The following is a 26,101-nucleotide window of genomic DNA, read 5'->3' as shown; positions in this document are numbered from 1 at the left end:
AAACATAGAGCAAGAAGTTGATACACAGGTCCAGGAAACTTATAGAACTCCCTTTAGACAGGATCCGAGAAGAGGATCCCCACACCACATAATTGTCAAAATGACCAATGTGGAAGCCAAGCAGAGAATCTTAAAGGCAACAAAAACAAAGGGCCAAGTGATATTCAGAGGCAAGCCAATTAGAATCACTCCAGACTTCCCAAACCAAGTCATGAGAGCCAGAAGGGCTTGGAGTAACATATTCCAAACTCTGAAAGAAAACAACTTCCAGCCAAAAATTTCCTACCCAGCAAAACTTTCTATCAAATTAGATGGAGAAATAAGAAGCTTCCATGACAAACAGAAACTGAAGGAATTTATGTCTTCAAAACCAGCGCTAGAGAAAATACTCAAAGAGATTAACTACAAAGAAGAAATAGGTAACACACACCAGAACCAGAAAAACAAGATTTTCCATCCAAAAGACAAATAAGATTAGTTATCTATGGAGATTCATTATTTATGTTAGTCTTATACCTACCTCTAAATTGTATTGTTTGTTTTTATTGTTGCTAATTTTTAGGATTTCTATTTGGAATATTAATATACCTTCAGATATAGCATTTGGAAATATTTTATTCCATTCTATCAGTAACTTTTACCTCTGTTTACATTGTCTTTGGATATACAATATTTTTTTTTATTTTTTAGGGAGTTTGTATACTCCTCTGTTGCCTGTGCCATTGAAATCATATCCAAGAAATCACTGCCAATTTCAATGTTGTGACGTTTTATGACCAAGATTTTCTTCTAAAAGTTTATAGTCTTAAGATTTATATTTAGGTCTTTTATCTATTTTGAGTTAATATTTGTATATGGGATTAGGTAAGGGTCCAATTTTATTCTTTTTCATGTAATTATTATTTTTTAACAATATTTAGTTAAAGGATTATTATTTCCTCCACCAAATGTTCTTGGAAACCTTGTCAAAAATAACTTGACAATATATGGAAGAATGTATCTCTAGGCTTTTATTTAACTCCAATGATTTATATATCTGCCTTTAGAACAGTACTACACTGTTTCATTTATTGTAGCTTTATATGGTTTTAAATTAGAAAATATATATATCTTCTAGCTTTGTTCTTTTTCAAAATCGTTTTGGGTATCTAGAGTCCATATTACATATTAGGATAGATTTTTTCTGAAAAATAAATATATAAATATATGATAGTTTCACCTAAAAAAGAAAAAGAAAAAAAATATTCTTTGGTAAGAAAGAAAGCAAAAAGAAATATTAAAATGTTATCTTTAAGTTATCAAAAGCTTGGTATCAGACAAATGAAACTGTTACGTGAGATTATCATTTTTAATTTTGGATAAACTGCTATAATACTAGATGTCAACCACTAAGCCAAGCATGGGAAGGAGGGATGGGGAGGGAATGGGGTGGGGATCGGGTGGGGGCTGACTGGGCGATGTGTGCATGTATGTCTACAAAAGTTTTTTGTATCCTACTATGATGTATGAATACAGTGCACCAATAAAAATTTTTTAAAAAATCATCAAAAAAAAAGAAAGAAAACTGTCTTTATGGATGTAACAGTCATCAGAGTTTAATTTATATTAGAAAGCAGAAAGCATCCAGCTAGCTGAGAACAAAGCACTGATCAACTGAATTAAGCTTCATGTATTCAATGGAAACATTCCAAAAATTTCCAAAGGCCATCATTATAAAGAAAATGGTGATGGGTGCCATTAATTAGAAAAATCATGTCACAGCTTTGCTTTTACCATTTCTTTTTTTTTTAGTTGAATTGAAAGCTTGACTTCATATCTTGTTATATAAAAGGCTCAAAATGATCTGACTATAAAGTTTATAATTCCTAATTTGCCTAAATTTTTCAAATGCTATGTGTTAGAAAAACACTACAAGATAACCAAAGAATTAACCATGATGATGTTTATATGGTAGTAAGGAAATACAGTTTTTCTATTTTAATACTGTTCTCAGATATTTTATGAATGAATGTTACTTTTAAAAAAGAAAAAGAAGCTGGGCATGGTGGTGCATACCTGTAATACTTGAGAGGGTGAGACAAAAGGATTGCAGGTTCACAGCCAGCCTCGGCAATTTAGCAAGACCCTCTCTCAAAATTAAAAGCAAAACAAGGCTGAGAGGCTAGCTCAGAGGCAAAATGCCTCTGAGTTCAATTTTCAATATCAAATAATTAAATTAAATTAAATAGAAAAAGAAGTAAACAGGGATAGACATGTGGCTCAGTGGTATAGCACTTGTCTAACATACACAAGGCCCTGGGTCAGATCCTCAGCATAAAGGGCAGGGGGTGGGAGAAATAAACATTTTAAAAGTAGTTTATAAAGAGGTGACCCTTCTCTAAAAGGGGAAAGGGAGAGAGGTCCAGACACAGAATAATCTGCATTTCTGGACTCCAGTCAAGACCTCCAGACTCCTAAGTCAGGGAGCACCCCCTTGGCTGACCCACCTTCCCCAGCAGGGGGGCACTCATGCCCCACCCACCCCATCCTCACTTCCAGGAGAACAGAAGAATGACTGCCAGGAAAGGAAAGGAATGAAAGAACCCAAATAGCAAGAATACAGCAATTTTACTAGATCAAAATCATCAACCAAAGCACAAAACAACAGTCATGTCTAAGATAGTAAATAAATACAAAAAAAGTGCAATAAAAATAAAGAACCACCACCATCTCAAGACAATGCTAATGATGTCTGAAAACAAAGCGTCCTTCCGAAAATTGCAGGAATTCCAAAGGACCTGCCCAGTAGGAACTCCCAGCTCAGCCAAGTGCTGAACTGCAGCCAGACTTCCTGCAGAGCACACCCCAGATGCCACAGGAAGCACCATTGCTGCCTCCTTTCATTTTATGACTCTCAAGTTTTAGTAACTCCTAGCAACTCCTTTCTTAGGAAGCAGATCTTAGGCATATGCGAAAATAAATCTCTGGAAATGTGTTATCATTCAGCTAAAGACAAAACCGGGCATCTGTGCTAAAACAGCTCCCTCCACACTCCAAGGCAAGCCCCTGGGAGGGCCAAAGCCCACCCTGGGAAGCCCCATAACCTAACCCATCTGCTGATATGCACAGCAGTGCTCCCAGGAAGCCTCTTCCCTGAAGGCATGGTGCCCACAAGCCCAGGCTATCAGGAAGGCAAAGTGAAAAGGGCCTGAGCGGCCTTCCTGGCTCAGGCTCCCCACTGCTTGGAAGGCCAGAGAAAACTTGCCAGGGACCTGGCCTTCTCTATTCACTACCTGGCTTCCCCACAGCTGGGGCAGAGGAATCTTCTCTTCCCTGCAAACAGGAGCTGCATTTCACCTCCCACTGGGCATGCCAAAACACAGCCTGGCCTAGAGTTGGGCACCCAGTGGGCAGGGGCCCAGCAGAAGAGGGAAGGGATGGAGGATGGCCAGGGCATTTATGATGACAGTGTTACGGATTGAGAGAATATGGTTGTGGGGAAACTGTTCCCAGGGACCCGTTAGGGTCCCGGACACAATTTCCCTCAAACCACAACAAAACCCAAAACGACCAAAAACAGAAAATTACCGCGGGTTCTTGTCCTAAACTAAGAATAAATATGCATAGCTTGGACAGTTGCTGAAGATTTAAAGAAGTTTATTAATATATTGAAATACAGAGGATAGGTATACCTCCATACCAAACCGGCATGGAGGGGTGACTTGAATGAATACACGAATGAATACATGAACTCGACTTTTTTATACCCATGACCTCCATCTTGTTTACATAATTCTGAGGTAGTGAACGTCCCTGTAAGGTACCTCCCCTTAACTCTATAAGGTACCTCCTCCAGCAAGGTGTGGCGAGGTGTCTCCTTTCAAGGACGAAGGTCAAACCCTGCTCCAACCTCCCTAGATTATCATGTAGATCTTTAGATAGATATCATGTAGATCTTTAGATAGAGAAACACCTAGTTCTCCTCTCCTAATGATTTATTAATTACTTTTAGCTAGGTTAATTTACATTGGAATAGTTGCCTACTTTTAGGCAGAAACCAAGTCCTTGCACAGATTTGCCCCTTACCCAATTTTTGAAATATATTAATAATCATAGCTTTCTCAAATCTTCCTAGGCTATTCCCAATACTGGTACAACAGGGTTGCTTAGACCCTTTCGGCCCATCTAGCTGAGCCATTTCAAACCTGTTTAGCCATAAAATCCTTTGACCCAACAGAATCCAATGCCAAAGTCTGTCACACACAGCAGATCAAGACAGAGTGGCTAAGAGCAGGGTAGGGTGCACCAGTATGGCATGCCAGAGGTGGGATGAGGGTAGAACTTCCCTTTTCTGGACTCCCCAGAACTATGCTAAGCCTGGAGAGACTCTTATAACCCTGGATCTTCAGAATGCAGGCTGAAGCAGCTCACTGGTACAGCCCCTCACTTTACAAGTGGAGAAACTAAGGTGAGGCCTAAAGAGACAACGGTACACATGGCTGGCGTCAGAGCTGGGACTAGCACCGACCTCTGCCTTCCACCTAGGACCTGGGAGAACAGGAACCTGCCCTCCCCAAATTGGAGTTTTCCGCCACACCTGCGCTAAGCTTGCCCAGGAGCCCCATATGGGCCACCCAATGGGATAGAAATGCCTGCTATTTGGAGATGCAGGACTCCAAGCCAGATAGACCTAGGTTCAAATCCCAGCTGTGCCCCTTAAAAGGCCATAACCCTGGGCAAGTGACACAGGCACTCAGTGAGCTCTACCTGTCACCTCAGAACTAGGGAAGGGTTTGGTGAGCTGACAGGGCTGCAACTGGTTTTCTATAAAGAATCCTAAATGTCAGTTCTTCTCCCTGTGCCCTTTGGAAAAGCTCATCTCCTCTCTCCTTCAGCTCCTCCACTCAGTGGAGCTCCCTGAGCCTTTACCTTGTAACTCAGGCCATATTCAGAGTTCTCTGTGGTGTTAGAACCTGCCTGTGAAGACAGTCTCACCGAGACTGATGGGATACCTGATTGCACCTCCCTGAATGCAATACCTGCCAACAGAAGATGAGGTTCAACTTCCGACGCCTGAGTCCCTGGGTGGCCAGGCCTCTTCCAGCCTGCTGGGTGGTGGCTCTCTACCAGGTGTCCTGGTATCACCTAGACTATCAAGTCCTACCTGGCTGGGAAACTGTTGGACATGTCAACAGCCACCATTTGGACCCCAAGGCTTCAGGACACCTCTTCTCACTCCAAAGAGGCTTGGGTCATGGCTCACCATGACCAGACACTGGGTGATATCCAGAGCTCCAGAACCAATCGAGGATCACTGGAAAGAGAATCAAAAAGCCATGGACTCCCCAAAAGTGAGGCCCTTCCAAGGCTCTGTGCCTCTAACATCCACATTTCATCTTTTAAAATCAGATAAGTACAGATTCAAAGTAAAATAGGATCACAAATTTGGGTGGAATATCACCTTAGTTCAATTTGCCACTCCATAGATGAGCAAACTAAGTCGTGGGAAGTGGGGGCACTAAAAGAGCAAGGAGTAGACTCACAGCTGCAGTCTAGGGACACCATACTGCACAACTGTGTCCTTATCACCGGGCCCCAGGAGCTATGCAACCCAGAGGCTGCCCGAGATTCTCAGTGCAGGAAGCCCTGTTGCCCACGGGACCTGGCTGGCTCCTCATGTGCCCTTTTTCATGTCTCAGCAGAGCTCTTCCTCTGACACATGAGACTGGCCATGCAGAATCCAGGGAAATGAACACAGTCAGATGCCCTGGGGTCACTGCTACTCTGTCCAGTTACCTTTGGGCATGATCTGATGCATGGCGACCGAGAGGAAGAAGATGGAGTCGCTGTAGTAGGTCCCTGAGCCTGCACTGAAGTGCTTCTGCATGGCCTCCACGATGGGGAAGAGCTTGTCCGTCAGCACAGCAACATCATGGAAAATGACCTGCAGTGGGAAAAGGAAAACCCCAGTTGTCAGCCAATCGGCTCTCACCTTGGGCTCCAGACATCTGATACACACCTGGCCCAGGAGGCAGAAACAGACAGAGTCTCAAGCAAGAGATTTTGGGGTTGGGGGTCTGAGAACTAAGAAAATGGAGAATAGGGAGGATTCAGAGTCAAGGCAGTACAGAGGCTGGCTATGGGCACAGGCAGAGTACAGAGGAAGAGCAGTGAGAGGAGGTCAGGGAATGGGAACCGCTCCCAGGATGCTTTCTGCTTTCTAAGTTCAAGCCCAGCCACCCTGAAGCTAGCTAGCTCTGTCCCTGGGACAGGAAGCCACATTAAAGTGCCTGGTCCTGGAGCTCACATCCTTTGCATGGCTAGGTGGCCAACACTTCTTGGGCATCACCACCTCCTAGTGGCCACTACCTCTGTGCCCCAGGTGCACCAAATGTTCCAGCTCTACCTCCCTTGCCCAACAGTGCAAACAAACAATGAAAGGACTAACCACCAAAAAATGGAATCAGGAACATGCCATGCCAAGGGTTGATGTAAGCTCATTGGCCAACTCCATCAGCATTGCTGAGTGCTCAGACACTCCAGAGGTACTATGAGAGGCGAGAAATAAGCAGGTACCACTCTCCTCAGAGCACTCAAAAGCTTCGATGTGCCACTAGCTGCTGCACGGAGCTTTATAGTTCATGAGATGATCCGCCATATGCATCTGGTCTCCATGACAACCACGACTTTGGTGAGGCAGAGATCACTGTTCCCATTTCAGATTACAAATGAGAAAGCAGCTGCCCAGAGAGGTTCTGCTACCAGTCACATAATTAACAAGAGCACAGTCAGGATTTGGCCTGGTTTCCAATTCCTAGCCTCATGTTCCTTCCACTAAACACAGGCTCTCTTGAACAGTGACCAGCAAAGGAGAGACATCAGCACGGCCAGTGGTTACAGTAGGCAGGACACCAATGGGACCTGGAGTTGGTCCAACTCACTCTAGCTTCATCCCAATAGAGTACCATATTGCTACGTGCTGTACTCACTTCTGTCCTGCACGTTTTCCCTGTTACTCCATGTGCCCCACAGCATCAGATCACACCACTACATACAACCAGCACTTGAGCCAGGGCCTGTATGTTTCTCCTCCTTCCTTGACCCTTCTAGGGTATCTGCTGATGGCCTCTTCTTACTGCCCAATTCCCAGGCAGGTGACAGAGTAGGACAAGCCTCCTAGATGCCATCTGACTGCTCTGTACTACACCAACTCCCAGCCCAAGGACCCACCTGAACAGGTGTCAGCGGCGAAAAGAGAAGCCATGTGAGCCTCCAACCAGCCCACCTGTGCTGATGGTGGCCCTGCTAGCGGGAGAGTGGACAGATGTGGGCGATATCCAGCAAGTTCACAAACAGGTGGTCTCCAGTCTGTCTTCTACCTCTGCCCTAGCCCTCCACTCTGCCCAGGTTTCCTGCAGCTCCTACATGCCCAGAGCCTTCGGTCATCATGTCACAGACCTGAGTGGTGGTAAGCAACTGTCTGCTGCACCTTACTTTGGGCCCTGCTTTTGGCCTGTATTTATTTCTCAGATATCTTTTTTCTTAATCTGTATTTTTCTTTAACCTCTTTCTTTTAGTTCACATGTATGCTTTTCTCCTTGGCTTCCTTAAATTTCTAAAATACTTTTAAACTTAGAAAAATATTTAACCATTGTGTACTTCATTGTTTGATAAAACTTGCTTTATGTAGCTTTAAATTGTATATATATATATGTATATATACATATATGTGTATGTATGTGTGTATGTATGTATATATATACATATATGTGTATGTATGTGTGTATGTATGTACATATACATATATGTATGTGTGTATATATACATGTATGTGTATGTATGTGTGTATGTATGTATATATACATATATGTGTATGTGTGTGTATATATGTACATATACATATATGTGTATGTATGTATGTATATATATACTTTTTGGGGGGGTACTGGGGTTCCTGGAAGCCCTTCTACCTCCGGGCTACACTCCCAGACCTATTTTTATATTTTTATTTGGAAACAGGGTCTTTTAAGCCAGCAAGGCTGGCTTCTAACCTACATGATCCTCCTGTCTCTGCCTCCCAAGCACAGGGATTACAAGCGTGTTCCACCATGCCCAGCTTAAATCGTATATTGTTTTATAAAAGCCTTTTTAAAGTTTGTAATCCCAGCATTTGAGAGGCTGAGACAGGAGGATCCAGATTCGCAGACAAAGGGCCTCAGCTACCTAGTGAAGTCCTTTGTAACTCAGTGAGATCCTGTTTAAAAAAAAAAAATGGGCTGGGGGTGTAGCTCGGAAGTAGAATGCCCCTGGGTTCCATCCCTGTACCCAGCTAAAAAAAAAGTTTCTGGAAATTTGACTTCTGAGGTAATGTTTCCTTTATCCTTTTTCTGGATCTGCTTTTATTCTTTAACTTGGACCTTTCTAATTTAAAGACATAGGACCTCCTGCACTATCTGCTGCCTCCGCCCTGTGCTGTGACTTCCCTGACAGGTTTACCTCACTCCTCTCCAAACAGACTTTGTATCTCTACATTCTCCAAATGTACAACTCATTTCTCTTTCCTTGGTGTTATGGTTTGAAAGTAAAATGTCCCTCAGACCTTATCCTCTGGAGGTAGCTGTGCTGAGGTGGGTCTGTCTGTCTGTCTGTCTGTCTGTCTCTCTCTCTCTCTCTCTCTGCTTCCCCACTGTCATACCCACTCAAAATCCCCTCGCACACTACAGAGCCCTGCCAGTGGCTCTTCCTCCTCCCCTTTCTCTCCTCCCTGTACTGAGCAGAACTGGACTAGGCATCTCCCAACCTGCTGGCCACACCTTTAGGTCCTATGTCTTCACATATCCATCCTTGCTCTTCCCACATCTGGGACTCTGTCCCCAGCTCCATCTGCCTGGTAACTCCTGTGCAGTCTTCCTGCAGCCTCTCACAATCCATCAGGCCCTTCCTGCACCCATCTCCGCAGGGCTTCGCTGACTGCCACAATCCTGCCTCAGGTCTTCGTCTCTGTACCTGCAGAAGGGGCACTCCTTGAGGCCAGGGGCTGCTACTGCTCTGTGCCACATCTAGCCCCTGGCCACGTACATGCCAGGCCATCAACAGAGATTTGCTAAACTAAAGGAACCAACTTTGGGCAAGTTACTAGGCCTCTCTGAGCCTTGACTTATTCATGGGTAACAGGAATGACAACACCACCTACCTCCTATGGTGGCCGTTAGGGTTATCTGAGGAAGGCACCCAGCTCAGGGTTGAAACTGCTCTTATGTCTAAGCTTCAGCATCCTGGCCCTGCCCCCATCCTGGTCCCCTGCACCCCTCACCAGTCAGTCATCACTCCAGAGCCAGCTCTTCCTTCTGAGCCTCGTTCTACCTCCAATCATTGCAAGGAGCTGGAAAAGAGGCTGAAAGCAAACAAAAGGGCGCTCTCAGAAGTGGAGCCTCTGTGTTCATTTAGAAAGAATGAATGTGCGTGTGCAATTCACTCAGCAGGGCCTACTGAGCCGCAGCCAAGCTCTGGAGGCAGAGGTGCAGGCGGCCAGCTCACTCCCCCCAGCCCCAAATCATCCAAAGCTTCACAGGCGACAACTGTATCCCATCAGCATTAATGGATTTATGAGGACAAACTGTACTCAGTACATTTGTTCCAAGAGCTGTACTGTGACGCCTGCTCCAATGAATATTTCATATAATAACTCTCCTTAAAGATGAATTAATATGTTCTATGGAATATGCTTATGCCACAGAAAGCAATCCATAGATGCTGTAAGCATGAATCAAAGTGCCCAGTCCTCCCAAAGACCAAAACAGGTCTGCAAAGTGGGACCTGCCTGAGGACAGTGCAGGGCTGGCCACTCGGGAGCTCCCAGGGCAGCAAAGCAAGGGTGAAGAGAGAAAAAGAGAAGGGAAGGGAGAGAAAAAAATGCCACACACACACACACACACACACACACACACACACACTGCTGTCCCCACCTCAGAAACTACAGGAAGAATTACCATATAACCTAGGAAAGCAGGAATATAAAAGGGACTCCCCCGGGATGGAAGGTGATCAGCCAGTGATAAAGCAATGGTGTGTGCCAGCTTAAATATATGGCTTTAAGGGATGGGGAAAAAAGAGTCAGATCACTACTTATAACCTTTATTAATTTACTTACACACACATACTTAAAATAAAAATCCTGTCAACCATAAACACTACTTTTCCTGTACCCAGCTTGAAAAATAGTTTCTCTCAAACCCTCCATATGTGCCCTACCCAAGTGAGCTGAGTCACCCAAGCACGTTACCCTCACCAGCCCTTTTACATGGGGGACACAGCTTTGAACTCATGCAGGATGTTGTTATTGGAAGTGGTCCCCCAACCCACAACACTACCCATATTATATCACCAAGGCAGTTGGTTTTTGCATATATATATTTGTGTGTGGGGGGGGGGTACTGGGGTTCCTGGAAATCCTTCTACCTCCAGGCTACACTCCCAGACCTATTTTATATTTTTAATTTGGAAACAGGGTCTCTTAAGCCAGCACGGCTGGCTTTGAACCTGCGTGATCCTCCTGTTTCCGCCTCCCAAGCGCGGGGATTACAAGCGTGCGCCACCACGCCCAGCTCAATCATATATTTGAAGTCACTTGCTCATCTTCCTTGTATTAGTGATCTTTAAAATGTCTGTTTAAGCCAGGTACAGTTAGTGTACACTTGTAATCCCATACTTGGGAGGCTGAGACAGGAGGATTGCAGGTTCTCGGCCACTCTCAGATATTTAGGCCCTCTGAAACTTAGACACTATTTCAAAATAAAGAATAAAAATAGGGCTGGGGTGTTGCTCAGTAGTAGAATGTCCCTGGATTCAATCCCAGTACCGCAAAATAAATAAATAAATAAATAATTTGTTTATAATAGTATTTCACACTCATAATTATGAGGTCAACTCCCCACCAGGAATAATAATTAAGCCTGTTAAATTCTGTTGCCTCCTTTTCTTTTTAGTTAATTACATCAAGGAACTTTTAGAAGCATGCAAATTCAATAGATTACAGCTTTTTTATTTTTTGGCTAAGGTGTCAAACTGTACTTTGTTGTTCAGAATAAAGTATGTAATTGAGAAAATGCTATGTAACATAATGGACTTTAGAAAGACTCAACTTTAGCTGGGTATAGTGGCAAACACCTGTAATCCTAGTACTTGGGAGGCTGAGACAGGAGGACTGCAGGTTCAAGGACAGCCTTGGTAAGTAGTGAGCTTCTCATCAACCTAGTGAGACCCTGTTTCAAAATAAAAATAAAATAGGGTTGGGGGTGTGGCTTGGAGATAGAATGCCTGGTGGGTTCAATCCCCAGTACAAGGAAAGAGAGATAGAGATAGAAAGAGAAAGAGGAGGAGGAGGAAGAGGAAGAGGAGGAGGAGGAGGAGGAGGAGGAGGAGGAGGAGGAGGAGGAAAGGAAGGAAGCAAGCAGGCACACATGCACGCAGGTAGGCAGGCTCAACTCTTTTGAAAAGGACAGTTTTTAAAAGAGGGAGGTGGAGAGGGAAAAGGGAAGCTTGCCTCTTTTTCTGCCATGCAGAGCACACTCTTGACACTTCTGGTCCCTGGAGGCCCGAGAGACCAGCCAGAGTAGAGCCTGGTGCAGGCAGATGCCAGTGTCTCTGCCAACCTGGCCCAGTGCTCACTGGCACAGAGAGGCCAGAGGAGCCAGGCCACAGCTCCTCGAAGTATTCACTGGGGACCTAAAGGGATGCCAAGCCCTTAGCTCACGGCGGGGAAAACTCATTTATCACTTGGTAAGCCAAGACGGCAGATGGCAGAGCCTGCCCCCAAGCACAGGGAGACACCAGGTTCCAGGCAAGCCTATGGCTGCTTGAAGAGCAGCAAGTCCTACAGCTGCAGGCAGTGGCACCACGCTGCGCCAGCCAGCAGCTGTCCCCAGCAGAGCTGCAGGAGGAGAGAGAGCAACAGCACACACCTCAGGGAGGGTACCACTCCTGGTGTACCCCACTGAATGCCTGGACCCATCAACCCGGAGACTGTGAGAGGATTGGCACACTCTCAACACGTCCTGAGGGCTGGCCAAGCATACGTAGGAAGGATTCTGGGACAACATCTGCACTCAGCCAGAAAGCATACCATTATCAACAGAAATGCCCACCAGTGGTGCAGGCTTGCCTGGCTCAGTTACCCTCACTCAGCAGCACCCGGTTTGGGCTGGAATCTCTCCTGTGATGGGGAGTCAGTGGCAGACTCAAGAGGCTGAGTGGTGCATTAGTATAAGCACCAGGTTTGTTGCTAACATGCCATTTAGGTAACTGGTAATCCTGGTCAAAATACTCAAATAGAAGAACAAAATTATGCCATTTGCAGGAAAATGGATGAAACTGGAGGACATCAGGTTAAATAAAATAAGCCAGACTCGGAAAGTCAATAGACAAATGTTTTCTTCCATATGTTGAAGCTTGAGAAGAAAAAGGGAAGGGGGGGAGGGGTCATGAAAATAAAAGGGAAACAATAGAGGATCGGGATCAGGAGGAGGAAGAAGGGAAAGAAAGGGGAGTTATTAGGGAATGAAATAGACCAAATTATGTCACCTGTATATAAAAACACATCACAGTGGATCCCAGCATTATACAGTTATAATGCAAAATTAAAAATCAATCAAAAATAAACTAAATACTCAAGTGTCCCAGCTTATCCTAAAGTGGGAAAGAAGCTTGGTGGCTGTCTGATGGGGCTCTCCTGAGGAATGCTGTAGGCACTAGATTAAGGGCAGGTGGCATTATTTCTCCATTATAATACAGTTAGAATGCCTTTTCCATATGAGAATACCTACATTTGAGAAAAGAATATGTTCTATATTTATGATATCCCAAGACACCACAAACAGTAACTGGAGATACCCAGCTTGCACTGCTCTGACCTGACAGAAAGTGGTTCTAGGTCCCCCTCCTACCATGCTCAGCCCTCACCTCGATCCAGCCTCTGCTAGAGTCTGCCCAGACCCAGAAGAAGGTCCCTCCACACTCTTCATATTTAGCATGGGAGGCTTACTGCAAACAGTGCTTCTAAAGTTGCTAAAGCAATCCAACCCACAGGTAGATTAAACATTATTCTAAATTGAAAGAGATATTAATGTATCAGAAAAAGTCACTAAGTAGAGACATCTGCTCCACAATGGGATATAAGACCCTCCCCACACCAGCCCCTTGCTCTCAGCCTCATAGGACTCTGGGGAGAACATGGAGAAGAAGCAGGTGGGCCTGTCCTGGCAACAAGCACTGGGCACATTCTCAAAGAGGAGATATGCCTATTCCTTCTCAGAGTGAGCAAGTCACCTGTTAGAATGAATTGCTCCAAAGGCAGCAAGAGGGAACAGAGTGGGCCACAGTGCAGGCGATGGTTCCCCCCACAACCTCCCAAGACGGGAAAGATCCACAAACACGTTACTGAGTGATCTCAGAGGCTCCAACAAGAGTTAGAGTAAAAATAGGAAAATTTTTTTTGTTTTGTTTGTTTGTTTTTGGTGGGGGGAATACTTTCTTGCTGCTCTGCACTATGAATACAAAGGCTTATTTCTAGGAGAAAAAGAAAAGTCTGCTAATAAAGTGGCAGTCACTTTATCCCACAAACATGCCAGACACTTGTATATATCAGGGCTTTTGCACTGACTGCCTTCCCTGCCCCCAAACCCAATTCAAAGCATGCTCCACTATCTTCTGCTGTGCTTGGATCCTTCCAGCCATTCAGGTCTCAGTGCATATGTCACCTTCTGAGTCTTCCCTCACCCAAAAGATATAGCAACCCACACACACAAACCAATAATGCATATGTGCACCACACACACGACACACATGCCACATACACACAATCTGTTCTGGCTGCTGCACTAGCAGATTCATTTTCTCATGACACTTATCACCATGTGCCTGTTAAAGTTTTAAGTATTTAGTTATTAGTATCCACCTCTCTCCAGATCATCACTAGCCTGTAAGATGTCCTGAGGGCAGGACCTAGTCCGTCTTGCTCCCTGCTGTTCATCCATCTCTCGGCACAGCATGTCACAGACAGCAGAGACCAAGCATCCCAAGAAAAGGGGAGATGTGAGGATCTGTTCCAAAACAGAGTAGTGGCCCTGTAAGACCTGTTCCTGGGAGGAGCCAAGCACTCAGGAGCTCCTTCCCATATCAGGACTCCCCCCTCCTCTACATCCCTGACCCCAAGGAGAGAACTTTCTCCTGTCTGGAACTTATCCTATACCTTCAAGAGCATGGCTTTCCTTTTCACCTTTAACTGCTGGTCAGAATGTCCAGCAGAGCCAGACTCTAATATCTTACTTTGTCAGTATTATATAATAAATTGTATACCTAGCCTGCAAGCTGCTTCAGGGTAACTGTGCTCTATTTTTATGTCTGAAAATATACCAAAGGTGTTTCCTTAAACAAAGTTTCCCTGGACTGAACAGCTATAGTTAAGTCACTGAACAGCTAAGCAACAGATCTATCAATTTTTTTTAAAACCCTAAAAGGTAAAAAAAAAAAAACACCATCAGACTCAACAGCCCACCAGGCTCCAGAGAGGAGCGGTGGACAGTGAGCCAAGGTGAGCTGCTGCGGAACACCTGGGTGGGATTCAGAAGATTTTTCAGCGCAGGGAGCATCTAAAGCTCCCAGTGGCTGGGCTCAGCGCACCCTGCAGGGACTCAGAGCGGAGCAGAAAACCAGAGAAGAAATATGCCAGCCTCACAGCCGAGAGTGTGGCAGCGGCGCCATATTGCCACCGGCAGCAGCAGCAGCGAATTCACCGAGTCCACTATAGCTCCATCAGCACACTCATCAACAGTGAGTCAAATTGTGGCCCCTAGAGGAGAAATCCCAGTACTGCACTCCCAGGGACTTGATCCAGTGGGGGAGTGGCAGTGGTAGAGATATCACACCATAGGAGAACGCCCAACCTGGCACCCCCCATGGTCTAAAGCAGCCTCATTTGACTCCCTGGGTCTGAGACTCTATGATACAACCAGTAAAGGAGTAGTGGGGACTGATATCCAGAGCACCTTAAATGAAGTCTTAGTGACCCAAGGGAAGAACCCAGAGAAGGCACAAACTTCCAAAATCATGGGAAAGAGGAATAACAATGGAGCAGTGAATGCCCACAACCCCACAACATCAGAACCCGATAAAACAGAAATTCAGAGATTTCTAGAAGATCAAATCAGGAAAATAACTGTAGAAATAATAGAGGTGTTTAGAAAAGAATTCAGAGAGAGCCAAAAAGAGATAAAGGATGCAATTAATGAAGGCTTCAATTCAAAGTAAAACAACCGATTAGACTACATGGCGAATAAAATCTCACTCTTAGAAGATGAGCAATCCAAAAATGAACGCATAGTTTCTAATCTAGAAAAAAAATATCCAACAGCAGGAATCTGACATTGAAGAAATATGGACCCATTTTAAGAGAGCTAACCTAAGAATAATTGGAATAGAGGAGGGAAAAGAAGGTGAAACCAAAGGGATCAACAATCTCTTCAAGGAAGTCATAGCAGAAAATTTTCCAAACACAGAGCAAGAGGTCGATACACAGGTCCAGGAAACTTATAGAACCCCCTTTAGACAGGATCGGAGAAGAGGATCCCCATGCTACATAATTCTCAAAATGACCAATGTGGAAGCCAAGCAGAGAATCTTAAAGGCAACAAAAACAAAGAGCCAAGTGACATTCAGAGGCAAACCAATTACAATCACTCCAGACTTCCCAAACCAAGTCATGAGAGCCAGAAGGGCTTGGAGTAACATATTCCAAACACTGAAAGAAAACAACTTCCAGCCAAAAATTTCCTACCCAGCAAAACTTTCTATCAAATTAGATGGGGAAATAAGAAGCTTCTATGACAAACAGAAACTAAAGGAATTTATGTCTTCAAAACCAGTGCTAGAGAAAATACTCAAAGAGATTAACTACAAGGAAGAAATAAATAACACACACCAGAACCAGAGAAACAAGATTTTCCATCCAACAGACAACTAAGATTGGTTATCTGTGGAGATTCATTATTTATGTTAGTCTTTTACCTATCTCTAAATTGTATTGTTTGCTTTTATTGTGGCTAATTTTTTTATATCTAGTTGTAATATTAATATACCTTCAGATATAACATTTGGAAATATTTTATCCCATTCTATCAGTAACTTTTACCTCTGTTTACATTGTCTTTGGATATACAATATTTTTTTAATTTTTAGGGAGTTTGTTTACCCTTCTGTTGCCTGTGCCATTGAAATCATATCCAAGAAATCACTACCAATTTCAATGTTGTGAGGTTTAATGACCCAAATTTTCTTCTAAAAGTTTATAGTCTTAAGATTTATATTTAGGTCTTTTATCTATTTTGAGTTAATATTTGTATATGGTTTAGGTAAGGGTCCAATTTTATTCTTTTCCATGTAAGTATTATTTTTCAACAATATTTAGTTAAAAGATTATTATTTCCACCACCAAATGTTTGTGGAAACCTTGTCAAAAATAACTTGACAATATATGGAAGAATTTATCTCTAGGCTTTTATTTAACTCCAATGGTTTATATATCTGCCTTTAGAACAGTACTACACTGTTTCAATTACTGTAGCTTTATATGGTTTGAAATCAGAAAATATACATCTTCTAGCTTTGTTATTTTTCAAAATCGTTTTGGGTATCTAGAGTCCATATTCCATATTAGGATAGATTTTTTTCTGAAAAATAAGTAAATAAATGTATGATAGTTTCACCTGAAAAAATATTCTCTGGTAAGAAAGAAAGCAAAAAGAAATATTGAAATGTTATCTTTAAGTCATCAAAAGCTTGGTATCAGACAAATGAAACTGTTCTGTGAGATTATCATTATTAATTTTGGATAAATTGCTATAATACTAGGTGTCAACCACTAAGCCAAGCATGGGAAGGAGGGATGGGGAGGGAACGGGGTGGGAATTGGGTAGGGGCTAATTGGGCGATGTGTGCAAGTAAGTCTACAAAAGTTTTTTTTTTAATCCCATTATGATGTATGAATACAGTGCACCAATAAAAAAAGTAAAAAAAAAAAAACACCATCAGTTATCAGTAGCTGATAACTCCCCTCCAATTAACTTTAACTCACTTTGAAAAGAAAGATATCCCATGATAAGTAAAAAAAACAAAAAACAAAAACAAACTCTGAATTTGTTAGTTTTAAATAGAAAAGGTAAAAAATAGTAATTGAAATGCAGTTTTTATGAGAAAAGAAAGAACCACAGTTGAGTCCCCCCCTCATGTGACTGCACCACTCCTGCAAAAGTCCTAAAAGGAATTTAATTTTGTCAGGCTGAAGTGCAAGCACCTGAAGAGGAATCAAGAAGCCTGTCTGTCCAATTTCTGATTTCCAAGGACCGCTCTCATGACCCACTATACAGCAGTTCAAAGTCTCCAGCCCCCTCCCTCTTCCTCTCGCCCCTGACCATGGGGATCCAAGCACAGGGACACACATCGGGTTCCTCCAGCTCCATCTCTGCCTCACACCTGCAGCACCAGGTCCAGATCCACTGGGACCTCTACAGAGTTAACATTTTCTCAAAGACAGTTCTCTGAAACCTCTGTATGGCCAGGACAGGGTAGGATGCAAAGGAAGCCAACCCAAGAGAGAACACCACAGGATGAGCGTGTTCAAAAAGTCTGCTGGCTTCACCAGTGCCCTGGTCTGTGGGTCTCCAGGTTCAGTGTGCACAGGCTTTCCTGGGGAGCTGTGCGAAAACATGGATCTTGGGGCCCTGCCCCCAGAGACTGAGCCAGGGCAAGTAGCTGAGGCTGTCTGTGAACCATGATCCTCCTGTCTCAGCCTCCCAAATGCTAGGCTACAAGTGCACACCACCACACCTAGTTTTTTGGGGTTTTTTGTGTTTTTTTTTTTTTTTTTTTTTTTTTTTTTTTTTTTTTTGCGGGTCTAGGGATGGAACCCAGGAGCATTCGAGCTCTGAGCTACACCCCCTGCCCTAATTTTTATTCTTTTTATTTTGGAGCAGGATCTCACTAAGTTGCGGAGGGCCTAAGTAGCTGAGGCTGTCCATGAACTGTGATCCTCCAGTCTCAGCCTCCCAAATGCTGGGATTACAAGTGTGCGCCACCACGCCCAGCTCACACCTAGCTTTTTAATTTAAATTTAATTTTTTTTTTTTTTGGTACTCAGGTTGAACCGAGGAGCATTCTACCTCTGAGTTATACCTGCAGTCCTCTTAATTTTATATTTTGAAACAGGGTCTGGTTAAATTGCTGAAGGTCTCACTAAGGTGTTGAGTTTCACTAAGTTCCTGAGGTTGGCCTCCCCATTACAGGGATTACAGGCATGTGCCACTGTACCAGCTCTACACCAACTCTCTTCTCATTCCCTTCTTCTCTTTGACCTTCTCACCCCCAAGGGCAAGAGGGTCTTTGGCAGGTGGATCAAGACTTGAAGATTTTATTGGCATAACAATGTGCAGAGGGTGTGCATGTATAAATAAGTGAGAAAAAGGTGGGCCTGTCTTGTGGGTGTTGTGCTCTGTCCATCCTCAAACACCTGAGCCTGCCAAATCATGCTCCAGGAGCACCAGGACTCACGTCCCGGAGCATCAGGAGGAGTCAGAGGGGAGGAGAAAAGGAACACATTCAGGGGTGAGGAGGAGCACAGAGGAGATGAGTCCTATGCACCCTGCAGCCTGGTTATGACTGACCATAGGCGGCTCTCAAGAACACGGGGTAGGGGTGGGTGTCCCGAGTTAGACTGTGGATTCATTTTGTGTGTGCTCGTGGCCTGCTAACAGTGACATTAGGAGTGGCCAAAGGCTTGGCATGGCTGAAGAGGTCCACAGACACACCTCCAGAGTCCCTTTAGCATGGTCCACTGAACTTCCATAGCTGCCCAGCTGGCCAGGAAGACAAGCGTCTCAGGCCTCCAGGCAGGGTATGGGAGAGTGGGCAGTACCCCGGTGAGGCCCTGCCTGCTGCCTGATTGAAGCAGTGCCTGCTTTTGAGTGTCACTTGTAAAACTGCAAGGTTCTTTGGAGGCTATAGGTCTTGGGATGCTTCCCACATAAAAAAGAGCAGTCAAAGAATCTGGTGAAGAAGACTGGACAGATCTATAGGTGGACACTTTGGTGAGTAAGATGACTATGGCAGCTGTGTTAATCAGCTTTTTGTCACTGGAAAAAAAATACCTGAGATAACAACCTAAAGGAGGAAAGCATTATTTTGGCTCATGGTTTCAGAGAGTCAATCCATGGCTGGCTGGTCATCGCTTTGGGTCTGAGGGTGGGCAGAACATCATGGCAGAAGGGTGTGGTGGAGGGAGGCTGCTCAGCTCACAGCAACCAGGAAGGAGAGGGAGAGGGGGAGGGAGATGGGAAGAGGGAGGGAGGGAAGGAAGGAGAGGGGGAGGGGGAAGGGGAGGCAGATGGGAAGAGGGAGGAAGGAAGGAGAGGGGGAAGGGGAAGGGGAGGGAGATGGGAAGAGAGAGGGAAGGAAGGAGAGGGGGAAGGGGAAGGGAGGGAGATGGGAAGAGAGAAGGAAGGAAGGAGAGGAGGAGGGGGAGGGGGAGGGAGAGGGAAAGGGAGAAAGAGAAGGGGAGCGAGAGGAACGGGGAAGAGGGAGGGAGAGGGAGAAGGAGGGAAGGAGAGGGAAATGGGGAGGGGAAGGAGAGGAACAGGCCAGAGCATACCACAACTCCCCCCACCCCTAACTACTTCCTTCAACTAGATCACACCTCCCAAAGTGTCTGCCACCTCCCAGTGAGGCCACCACCACATTATATTAATCCATCAATGGATCAACCCAGTGATGATATCAGAGTCCTCAAGATCCAGTTTCTGCCCAAAATCCTCCTATTGTGTGGGGACCCAGCCTTCAACACATGAGCCTTTGGGGGACAGTCCAGAACTAGACTGTAGCCATAGTTCATTCAGACACTTCATAGTGTCCCCTCTTCTTCCATCTTAGCATCTTCTCTTGCTACCCACCCAATCTTGTCCCATCCTTTTAAGGGGTGGAAAATTGGCTTCTACTGTCAGAGAAATTTTTTACATTACTACTTAATGTAAAAAAAGCAAAACTTCATGATTTACAAAACACAGCAACTTATGGAATGATAATACCCACTACACAGGGGCTGTTTGCTTTAAAAAATATTATTTTCCGGGTGTGGTAGCGCACACTTGTGATCCCAGCATTCAGAAGGCTGAGACCAGAGGATCATGGTTCACGGACAGCCTCAGCTACTTAGTGAGGCCCTATACAACTCAATGAAACCTGGTTTCAAAATAAGGAATAAAAAATAGGGCAGGGGTGTAGCTCGGAGGTCAAATGCCCCTGGGTTCCATTCCCAAACCCACAAAAAAAAAAAAAAAAAAAACTTTGAGCCCAGTGTAGTGGTGCACATTTGTAATCCCAGTACTGGGGAGGCTGAGACATGAGGATCAGAGGCCCGCAGCCAGCTTCAGCAACTTAGCAAAGGTGCTGTGTGCCTTAGTCCCAACTGGCTCCCCACGCCTCTCCTGGCTCTCAGAGATAGGGAGCCTGCAGGAGATCCATGGCCTCCAGAGCGCCCTGCTGAGCTCAGACCGTCAGGCTCAGGGCAGAGGCTGCCTGCCCTCCTGAGATCATGAAAGTCCCTGGCCGGTGCTCCCCAAAATGTACACAAACCTTTACAGGGCACAATGGAAAAACCTAAGAGAACACAGGCCAATAGTGTTAATACTTTATCTTGATGTGTATAATACTAAAAAACATGGTGAAAACATTTTAGAACTTTTATTTCACAGTTATACCTATGCAGAGGCTAAGAAGAAGAGAAAAAACCAAGTCAATTAAAATCCATATGAGGGAGGATACCATGGTGCATACCTGTAATCCCAGTACTTGGGAGGCCGAGGCAGGAGGATCATAGGTTCAAAGACACCCTCAGCAAGTAGTAGCAAGACTCTCAGCAATCTAGCAAAACCCTGTTTTAAAATAAAATAAAATAGGCCTGGGTATGTAGCTGGGAGATAGAATATCCCCGAATTCAATCCCTGCCACCGTCTCCCCCTCGGCAAAATGCAAGCGTTTCACGCTTGCATTCAGCAAGGCCCATGGAGGCCATGCCCCAAGGAAGGAGATGTCATCTCTGGCAAAAAATACTCCCTGCTCTTAGATTTCTACACTAATAAGCTCCGATGATCTAAAACAGGATCCCAAGAATTAGGACTGTGGAAGAAGTTGAGTCCATGAAAGATAAATTTTCTAATAAAGGGCAGCCAGAATTCAGGGGCTGCAAAATTCTTTTTGGTTTTTTCCGCAGGCAGGTCCTTTGATCTAAAGATTAGCTCCCAGCACCTCTCTGCCAGCAGGGGAAGCTGCAAACCTACCTCTTGCCCCATTTCTCAAAGAGATGTAAAACTGTCTCTGGAACCTGGGCCATTTGTTTCCTCCTTAAGAAATGCTGATAAGCTCTTACCTTAACAAAAGCCTACCATTTGTGACTCAGCAGCAGGACAGTAAAAACTCAAAAGTCAGCCCAAGATCATGCATTAAAGAACAATTATAGAAATCCAATCACCTGTGTTATAATGTTTTTGCCCTGTCTACTAACTGTAATATAAGTATTGCCTTATAGGGGATGGCAGAGCAGACAGGACCGGACAAATCTGCAATGCAGCCTATGGATCTTGATAAAAGAGGGCCTGGACTAAGCCCTAGAGACAAAAAGACTCTGGAAGGATCAAAGGAGTTCCTAGAAGACTGAATTTCCCCAAAACGGACTTTGGGTGTGACCCCGGCCTTTATGGACGCCTGCCTGTCCTGGATGCCTTTCCGGACTCCCTCCGGACCTTGCCCCCTAGGGCTCACCTGTGAGTCCAGAAACCTGATTCCAATGACAAAGGCCAAGGGGGCTGACTGTAATCACCTAGTCCCAGACGAATCTTAAAGTGTGACGCCATGGATCTTCTTTTATCCTGTTTATCTTGTTTACACTTAATGCCTCACTATTGTCCTTTGGTGCTTACACGGGATATAGGGTATAAGTACTGGTGATGGAAATTAAAATATTGTCAATTGCACAGAAGGCAGTTGTCCATGTTCAGAGTTTTTTCCCGGAGAGGAATGTCCACTTTTAGCGCTGTGAACAGGAACTTAAAGGAGTTTATTTCATAAAAAGGGAAAAAATCGCTGCAGATAAGTGGCTGCAGAACTGCAACCAAAGCCCTTGTCCATCTTTCTGAGGATCTCGGTCCTGAGCGGATTCAGTGCCCGATTTATTATTCCCGATTGAGCAAGTTCACAGCAAATCCCCAGTACCATACACATGAAAGAAAGAAAGGAAGAAAGAAAGAAAGAGAGAGAGAGAGAGAGAGAGAGAGAGAGAGAGAGAGAAAAGGAAACTATTAAGTAGGTAATAATACTGCAGGTCAATCTAGGGTATTAGCAAAAACTATAAAGGATTTTTTTTTTTTTTTGCAATATTGGGGATTGAATCCAGGGGCATTCTACCTCTAAGCTACACCTCCAGCTCTATTTTTTTATTCTTTATTTTTGAAACAGAGTCTCACTGAGTTACAAAGGGCCTCAGTAAGTAGCTGATGCTGTCCGCTCAATGATCCTCCTGTCTTAGCTTCCTGAATGCTGGGATTACACAAGTGTGCTACCACACCCAGTTTAAAGGAAATATTTAAATGACCGGTTCATACAGACAATATTTGTATCCATTATCTCCTTTGGTGGGTGAAACAATGTATTATTTAAAATGCCAAGCACAGTACTGGCAGCCAGGAGATGTCCTAGGGACTGAGTTCCCTGCCTTCTCCACCCTCCCCTAGGCCACACATGGCTGACTGACACCAGACCAGAACCTCAGACCTCTAGTGCTACTCAGTAAGCCCCTTCTCTACCCTCACGGGCCACACCCACAGGCGGTGTGCAGGACAGACTGCTTCTTTGAGCAGCAACTCAGCAGGCACACGGCTCACATCAGATGCGTGCCTACACCAGGGACAAAGCACAGGGCAGGCGTACAGCTCAGAGACACAGCATGAGGCGGCCATAGGACGCACCTGCATGAGTCTACAAAGAACTAAAACAGAGTGTGTGTCAGGCGGTAAGGCGCACAACCTAGGCTCATCCCATCCTCGCCACAGCTGTGTCCTGCCTTGTGCAGGAGGCAGCGGACAGGATAGGCAAAGCCACCTAAGGCCACTGGGAGGGTACTGAGCCCTTTGAATCAATTCCAGTGTAAACAAGCTCATCACCTCAACCTAATCACAACACCTTCCCAGATGGTCCCAGAATCCGTTGCTGCTCCCCACCACACAGCTTCCACCTCTGCCCCAGCTGGACGCCGGCCTCCTATGGGTCTCCCCTTCCCACAGCCACCACAAGCCCAGAGTGACCCTCCTCCCCACTGCCTCTGACCTGCCAGCCCACTGTGCTCCCCCAAGCCCCCCAGGCACCTGCACCCCAATCCCAGCCACTGCTAGCGCCTTCCTGCCGTGCTCAGTGCCACTCCTCAATGGAGGGCACCTCCCCTGCCCTGCAATTAGCACCTGCAACCGCCCGTGCTCCTGATCCCTCCTGCACTGCTAACATCCTATATCATTTACTCACCTGCCGGCACGCTGTATAATTTATTCATCTGCTTTTCATGGATCAAAGAGATGAAAAGAAACCTAACCCACCCTTCTGAGCCGCTACTTCGCTTCTCATGCAACAAGGGAGACAGTGTTCGTAGCTCATTAAATCCTCTTCCCACCTTTACTTTTCACCTGTTCTGTCTCTTCATCTGTGGTTATACCCAAGCTCCTGAGACAGTGCCTGGCACACATCAGGAACCCAGTAAAAATTAGCAGAATAGGATTTCAGATAGTGGCGGTACTGGATGGTGCTAAATGGACCTTCAAAGTGCTCTTCTTAGAGAAAGAAGTGTTCCTTTGCCTCTGGCCTTCGTGAGCCACCCACCCCAAGGGCCAGAGGCAGTCCTCAGCTTCTGCCTGTCAGCAAAAGTCTGCACTAGCTTTAAGCTTCTGGGTCTGAGGACAGTCCCTCAAGCTATAGAGAAGTACAGACTAACTAAGCACAGCTGGTTTGTGCCAGAGAGCTGGTTTGTGACAGGTCATGCAGCCCTGGAAGCCAGGCCTGCACCCTGACCTGCTGGCCTCACAGGGTTCAGGCGGAGCGGCCTGTGGCCAGGAAGGCAGAGACCACTTGCTAATTAAAAATGCAAAATTCACTAATTTGCTAATTCACTCACAAAACTCAAAATGAGTGAGCACCATGTATGTCACTAGGAGGCCACACACACCACCTTGTGTCTCACGCAGGGAAGGGAGCCTTGTACAGGTCCACCAAATCCAGGGTGCGCGCAATGCTGAGTGGCAAGTCACTGGGGGAGCCACCCCAGAGTCGGGCCCTGGGCTTCTCCTCACAGCCCCGGGCCTAGAACCAGGGAGGCCAGGGATGGTCAATGGGAAGTGTAGCTCAGAGTCAAAACTGAGTGAAAGCGTGTGTATGTATGTCACTACCACTCTGAACTATATTATGATGTGAGACTATAATGCACCCATAAAAGTATTAAAAATAAAATAGAAAAGACTGAATAAAAAGCAACTCCACCTTCAGCTGGGCACCCTCCTCACGGCACTCACCCCGGAGACTTTGAGAACTCTGCGGAGACTGGCCAGTCTCTCTACAACGTCTGGAGAAGCGCTAAGGGGACATGCAAGTTTGCCCTCGAAGTTTCCTTCCTATCCTGTCCTCAAAGTCGCTCCATGTTTCTGTCTCCTGCCTTCAAGGCAGCCAGACCCACATCAAGAAAAGGGAGTCTAGCTTTTGGATCTCCGAGCAGCACCACAGCAGCTAGCAAGAACAGCATCTTACCAAAGTCAGCAAGAAGGGAGCCAACAAGACAGTGGTTGATTCATTTTCTAATAAACTCTGGCGTGATGTGAAGCACTGGCTATATTCTAATAAGAAATATTGCAAAAACACTAGTCACAAGGACTCAAGGAACTAAAATCATATCTGATGGCTGCCGGAGCCAGCCGGCAAAAGTACGGGTTCTGAAGAGAGGAATGAGGAGGAAAGAATTTAACTCTTAAGAATTTTATTCCAAGAATTTTTAATTCTAACATGGGGGGAGGGGCGTCAGCCTACTCCTGAGTGGATATCTCTACTGGCCGACCCCTGCTCCTGGGTCAGTATTTCCTACTGGCGGACAACAGGTTTATTTCTCTTGAGGTATTTATACAGTTACAGGTCAATCAATGTCCTCGGGCTATCACCACCAGAATACAATAAAAGACCAAACCAAAGCACATACATTACAGGCAGGTCAATCAGTACCCTTGTGCCATCACCACCTGATCTGAACATCACCACCTGATCGTCTCTCAGACCTTTTACTCTGAACCTTCTATGACCCAAACCTTGTTGACTCTGGGCAAAGGACAGTCAGCTGAGTCAGAAATATTCTTTTAGGGGAAAACCTTAATGGCTCCCCACAGATGGCCCCAGGGGTCATGTGTTTGAAGTGAGCCTTGCTGACCTGCAGCATGATGAAGTTGCACTTAGAAAACTCAAGCTAATCACTGAGGATGTTTAGGGCAAAAATTACCTGCCTAATTTCCATGGCATGAATCTAACACGCACCAAGATATGTTCCATGGTCAGAAAATGGCAGACCATGACTGAAGCTCATATGGATGTCAAGACTACGGATGGTTATTTGCTGTACCTGATCTGTGTTGGTTTTACTAAAAAACACAACAATCAGATATGAAAGAATCTTACACTCAAGAGCAACAGGCCCGCCAAATCCGGAAGATGATGAAAATCATGACCCAGGGGGTGTAGACAACTGACTTAACAGAAGTGGTCAATAAATTGATTCCAGACAGCATTGGGAAGTACATAGAAAGAGCTTGCCAGTCTATTTATCCTCTTCATAATGTCTTCATTAGAAAAGCAAAAATGCCAAAGCCCAAGTATGAACTGGGAAAACTCATGGAGCTTCAGGGTGAAGATATAGCTTTGGAAAAGCTACTGAGATGAGACAGATGCTAAAGTGTATTCAAGCTGATGGATAGGAACCACCAGTCCAAGAATCTGCTTAAAGTTCAGA

At 45.1% G+C, this 26,101-nt stretch overlaps 1 protein-coding gene and 1 pseudogene across 2 annotated transcripts in view; one reads left to right on the top strand and one right to left on the bottom strand.

Moving 5' to 3' along the window:
• Positions 1 to 26,101, bottom strand: part of XXYLT1 (xyloside xylosyltransferase 1) — a gene marked incomplete at both ends in the record, with an annotated part of 190,684 nt that overhangs the window by 148,722 nt on the left and 15,861 nt on the right. Inside the window, one exon of the mRNA XM_080695810.1 lies at positions 5,776 to 5,923. Coding sequence (XP_080551936.1) covers positions 5,776 to 5,923 — 148 coding nt within the window. The remainder of the gene's footprint in view (positions 1 to 5,775; positions 5,924 to 26,101) is intronic.
• LOC308263121 (small ribosomal subunit protein eS1-like) lies at positions 17,637 to 26,059 on the top strand (annotated as a pseudogene). Its single transcript has 5 exons — positions 17,637 to 17,773; positions 22,899 to 23,083; positions 24,601 to 24,716; positions 24,842 to 25,005; positions 25,485 to 26,059. The product of its transcript is annotated as a small ribosomal subunit protein eS1-like (transcript).

The sequence above is a fragment of the Muscardinus avellanarius genome (genome assembly GCF_963383645.1).
Source record: "Muscardinus avellanarius genome assembly, chromosome: 5".
In the NCBI taxonomy this organism is placed as follows: domain Eukaryota; kingdom Metazoa; phylum Chordata; class Mammalia; order Rodentia; family Gliridae; genus Muscardinus; species Muscardinus avellanarius.
Note: the sequence above shows the minus strand (reverse complement) of the source record. Positions and strands in the feature narration are given on the sequence as shown.